Source organism: Dendropsophus ebraccatus, chromosome 8, assembly GCF_027789765.1.
Source record: "Dendropsophus ebraccatus isolate aDenEbr1 chromosome 8, aDenEbr1.pat, whole genome shotgun sequence".
NCBI classification, from domain to species: Eukaryota; Metazoa; Chordata; class Amphibia; order Anura; family Hylidae; genus Dendropsophus; species Dendropsophus ebraccatus.
In genome coordinates, this window is record NC_091461.1 from 14,308,340 (window position 1) to 14,313,530 (window position 5,191).

Sequence of the window (5,191 nt, forward strand, 5' to 3'; positions counted from 1 at the left end):
ATACTTCACCTGTCATCTTCACACATCAGAAAAAAAAAATCAATTACCATTACCTTTTTCCGGCACTTTCTAGCAGCTTCTTGACACTAAAGTACCCGAGCTTTTATTTGGTTTTAAGGGTGTGGTTTTTTTTGCCTTTGTTTTAGTTAAACAATTATTAGAGCTACATAGTTAAATAGGACCTCCAGGTAGAATTAAAAAAAAAAAAACCTGTTGCAGAAGCATATAGCATTACTTACCTGTCTATGCCAGTTTTAAAACTACAAAAATCCATTTGTTTTAGGGGTCTTTGTTCTGTATTCTGTGGCTGTACTTCCTGGTTGAGCAGTTGTACACTAGTACTACAGGATCCAGCATGAATTGCTTTCCCTCAGGTGGGAGACAAGATCTCGCCCGCCTCCTGTGACACCACGCCCCGCCCCCTGTCTGCACCATCAGCCTGTGCTCAGTAAACACACACAATGTGAGATAGAGGCATGGAATTTCTGTCTCCTAAGGTGGGAGAGCAGTGGGAGCAGGAAACAAAGTGGATTGGCACAGATGCCATTTTTCTTCACTTCCTGGATGTCAATTAACCAGTGTGGTAGAACTGAACAGATATGGTTATACATTATATAGACACATCTATATAACTTTTAATGTACTTTTAATAGAAAAAAGTTCTGGGACCCCCACTGATCCTGAGACAACTATTGGGACCCCCACTAATCCCAAGCCAACCACTGGGACCCCCACTGATCCCGAGCCAACCAGTGGGACCCCCACTAATCCCAAGCCAACCAGTGGGACCCCCACTAATCCCAAGCCAACCACTGGGACCGTCACTAATCCCAAGCCAACCACTGGGACCCCCACTGATCCCAAACCAACCACTGGGACCCCCACTGATCCCAAGCCAACCACTGGGACAACCACTGATCCTGAGCCAACCACTGGGACCCCCACTGATCCCAAGCCAACCACTGTGACTCCCACTGATCCCAAGCCAACCACTGGGACCCCCACTGATCCTGAGCCAACCACTGGGACCCCCACTAATCCCGAGCCAACCACTGGGACCGTCACTAATCCCAAGCCAACCACTGGGACCCCCACTGATCCCAAACCAACCACTGGGACCCCCACTGATCCAAAGCCAACCACTGGGACAACCACTGATCCTGAGCCAACCACTGGGACCCCCACTGATCCCAAGCCAACCACTGTGACCCCCACTGATCCCAAGCCAACCACTGTGACTCCCACTGATCCCAAGCCAACCACTGGGATCCCCACTGATCCAAAGAATCTGGATGGAACCTCCTTGCCATGAATGGAGAGCTCATCACTAGAGACAAGTGAACCTCAGGCAAACTTGGGTTCATCCAAATACAAGCGTGCTACATTTGATTACTGGCGGCTAAAGAAATTGTATGCAGCCCAAGGGTGTCCTAGAAAACATGGATACAGCCTATGACCTATGTCTGTATCCATGTCTTCCAAGCTACCTTAGGGATGCATCCAACTTCTTCAGCTACCAGTAATCTTTTCTAGCGCGCTTGGGTTGCGATGAAATCAAGTGTGCTCAATGTTTGCTCACCTCTTCTCAGCACGCCTGCATAGCCTCATTTGGCCTACACTTGATTTATTCTCTATGGGGCCACCAAATGCTGCTGATTTAAAGGGTTTTGTGGGTTCATAGAGAATAAATAGATGGCAGGCCACAGTGAATGCGCTATGAGGGCTCTATTTATCTATCCTTACAGATCGGGGATAACAAGCTCAGATGAGAAAACCCCTTTAATGACTGAAAGCTATTGATTAGTACAGAGCTAATGGTTTCGATTTTTTTCTTTCGAAGGAACCTCTGGCATCCTCTTTGTACTGTATGTTTAAAAAATAGTCCTTATAGTCCTTGTCAGACATTAAGACCTGAATGCACCCCTACCTGTATACCCATGGACATCTTGGAATTCACAATGAGAGCTGTAGTTTCCCAGCCGCTCACAGCCTTGTTAATGTAGCACTTAAGAAGTCAATGGGTTTACGGAGGAGACGTTGCCAAACATGTAGCTATTATAAAAGTTGTGCCAGCAAACTGCCTCTTAAACAGTTTTATCCACACCCTCTCCTGGAGAGAAACCGAGATGGTTGCCAATCGCGGTCAAATGCAGATATAATAACAGTAATAGCAACTTTAACCCTTTAAGGTCAAAGCCAATTTTAATTTTTTCGCTTTTGCTTTTTCCTCTTTATGTTTATAAGGCCATAGCAATTGCAATTTTTTCACCTAGAGACCCATATGAGCCCTTATTTTTTGCAACACCAATTGTACTTTGCAAAGACAGGCTTTATTTTCCCATAAAAACTGGAAAAAAATAATTTGCGCTGTCAAATTGAAAAAAAAAAAAGGAATTTGTTTTCATTTCAGGGAGTTTCGCATTTACGCCGTTTGCCCTATGGTAAAACTGACATGTTATCTATGTTTCTCCCATTAGTACGATTACAAGGATATGTAACTTGCATAACTTTTATATTATTTGATGGATTTTAAAAATTTAAAACCTTTTAAATAAAACTAAATGTGTTTAAAATTGCTTTATTCCCGTCCTTACAACGCTTTTATTTTATGGTCTATGGGGCTGTTTGAGGTTTCATTTTTGTGCCATGATCTGTAATTTCAATCGGTACCTTGTTTGCGTATATGCAACTTTTTGATCACTTTTTATTACATTTCTTTCTGGATTTGACGTTACCAAAAATGCGCAATTTTGCACTTTGGAATTTTTTTGTGCTTTCACCGTTTACCGTGCGAGATCAGGAATGCAATAATTTAATATTTCAGGCAATTACACATGCAGCGATTCCAAATGTGTTTGTTTATTTGTTTATTTATTTATATTTATAAAATGGGAAAAGGAGGGTGATTTGGAGTTTTATTAGGGGAGGGGATTTTTTTATTAATAAAAACACTTTTTTACTTTTTTTTATATTAACTAGAAGTCCCCCTGGGGCACTTCTATTTATACAGCATTGATCTCTCATAGAGATCAATGCTGTGTATACAGACAGCTATGATCCATTAGATCAGTGATACATTGCTCTGGCCTGCTGCAGACCAGAGCAATGTATTGCTGAGCCAGGATCAGCGTCAGTGCGATGCTGAGGCCTGGCTCGGGCAGAAGAATAGGTCTCCCCTCTGCGATCGCATCCGTCCCACTAGACATCAGGGACATCGGGAGCAGAGCACTTAAATGCAGCTGTCAGGTTTGACAGCTGCATTTAAATACTTAATTAGCCGGCGCAGAAACAGGACCCCTCTCTGAACTCCCCTCGTGCCACCATGACATACGCGGTACATCATGGGACGCGAAGGGGTTAAACTATGGATGTTGAGAATTAACCTTCGGTGTCGCATTCCATAGGTGGTGTAGCAGATAATGGTGGTAGGTATGTAGGATTATGGAGAGTGTTGGTCTTAGATTGTTGACAGAACATAGAGCATGGGTAGAGTGGTAGACCGAGAGGAGAAATCCGATATAGGGAGACGTGGAGAGCTGTATTGGGGGAGTGGAAGTGATATGTGGAGTGTTAGGTTATGGTCATACAACGTACTATTTTTGAAAAGTGCGGCCGTTTCACGCAATGCATTGAACAATGGCCACTGTTTGGCACTCCAAACAACTGCTGTTGTTCAAAACATTGTGTGAAAGTGACAGTCGTTGTTTCATTGACTTCAATGCATTTCATTGCAGTATGTAAAGAATGGCCGTTTTTTAATGGAAAAGTAGGTTGTGTGAACATTGCCTTAAGGAAAGGGAGATGGAATAGAAAAATTAAACTGTTGCATTCACAAATTTTGATACATTGGAATTCGAGGGGTCAAACCCTGAACAATTATTAGAATGAGCAGGGAGAGCTTATTTGCTGTATTGCACAGAGCTGGGAGAGAACACTTCTCCCAACTAGTGTTAGAAAATGTTAAATGCCCACTGTCGCTTAAAAAAAAAAAAAAATAATAATAATAATAATAATAATATCATCCAGATCTTCTGCAGAAGCTTTTGTCATACATTAGCCCATAATGACAGATATGTTTTCCATAACCGTATTGAATCGCTATGGAAATGAGGTTATAAATCCAGTTTATCCTGACAGCGCTCACCTCGTAACCTTTAAAACAAAAACTATTAAAAAACAGTTGTCGCCAAACTAGATCCCGCCAGTCACAGCAACATTTACAGGTAGATACAATACATCTTTACACGATGATTTGTTTAATAAATTGTTAAACTTTAGCAAAAACAATAAAAACCATTGGACGCTCTTGGCTGCGGTCCCAGCACGTTACCAGAAAGATGTAAAGACTCCCGCAGGTTTTCGTTCTGGGATCTGTTTTAGTACAAAAAGAAGAAAAGTAAAGATAATAAATATATATAAATTGAAAGGGACATGCCCTATCCTAATATTATGGCTAGGGATGAGCGAACCGAACAGTTACGAACCAGATTCGTTACGAACTTTGCAAAAAGTTTGCCGAACTTTGAGAAAGTTTGTTACAAATCTGGTAAAAATAACAACGGCGATGCAAAATTGTACTTTTTTCACAGAATAGACCAGGATACAAGGAATTATTACTCCTATAATCCCATGTATCCTGGTTGTCTGTGAATATTAAGATGTGTGTTGTCACCCCTGTTAGGGTGAGACCTTAAGTTAGTCTCCTCAGATATACCTGGGTGCCGCCTAGTGAAAGCAGCAGGGAGGGCTGAGTCATACACCTTGTATGGCACATGTGATAAACATCATAGTGCACAGGTTACTTCGAACATGTCCTGCCAATTGTTGATCCCTTTTGAGGACGCAACTCTTTTTGTGAGCAGGCATGACTATAAGATCAATGGCATCATCCCACTCATCCGTGTTCGTGAAAGTGCGGTGAACAACATCATCAGCGAGGATTCCCAGGCCACCACTCCAAGGCTGAACATCCCCCTCCTCCGTGAATTGTCTGTTCTTAACCATACTGGCCTGGGTACAATATGGTACTGCCTCCTCCTCCTTCTCAAATAGTCTGTTCTCAATCATACTGGGCTGGGTGCAATCAAGTGGTGCCGCCTCCTCCAATAGTCTCTTTTCAACCATACTGGGCTGGGTGCAATCAAGTGCTGCTGCCTCCTCCTCTTCCGTCAATTGTCTGTTATCAACCATA

The 5,191-nt window shown here is 42.6% G+C and overlaps 1 protein-coding gene across 1 annotated transcript; it reads left to right on the forward strand.

Annotated features, from left to right (window-relative positions):
• The first annotated feature begins 355 nt into the window (after nt 1-355).
• Nucleotides 356-1,312, forward strand: LOC138799962 (salivary glue protein Sgs-3-like). Its single transcript, XM_069981767.1, has 2 exons — nt 356-374; nt 654-1,312. The coding sequence occupies exons 1-2, from the start codon at nt 356-358 to the stop codon at nt 1,310-1,312; spliced, it is 678 nt and encodes a 225-aa protein (XP_069837868.1).
• Nucleotides 1,313-5,191: the final 3,879 nt, after the last annotated feature.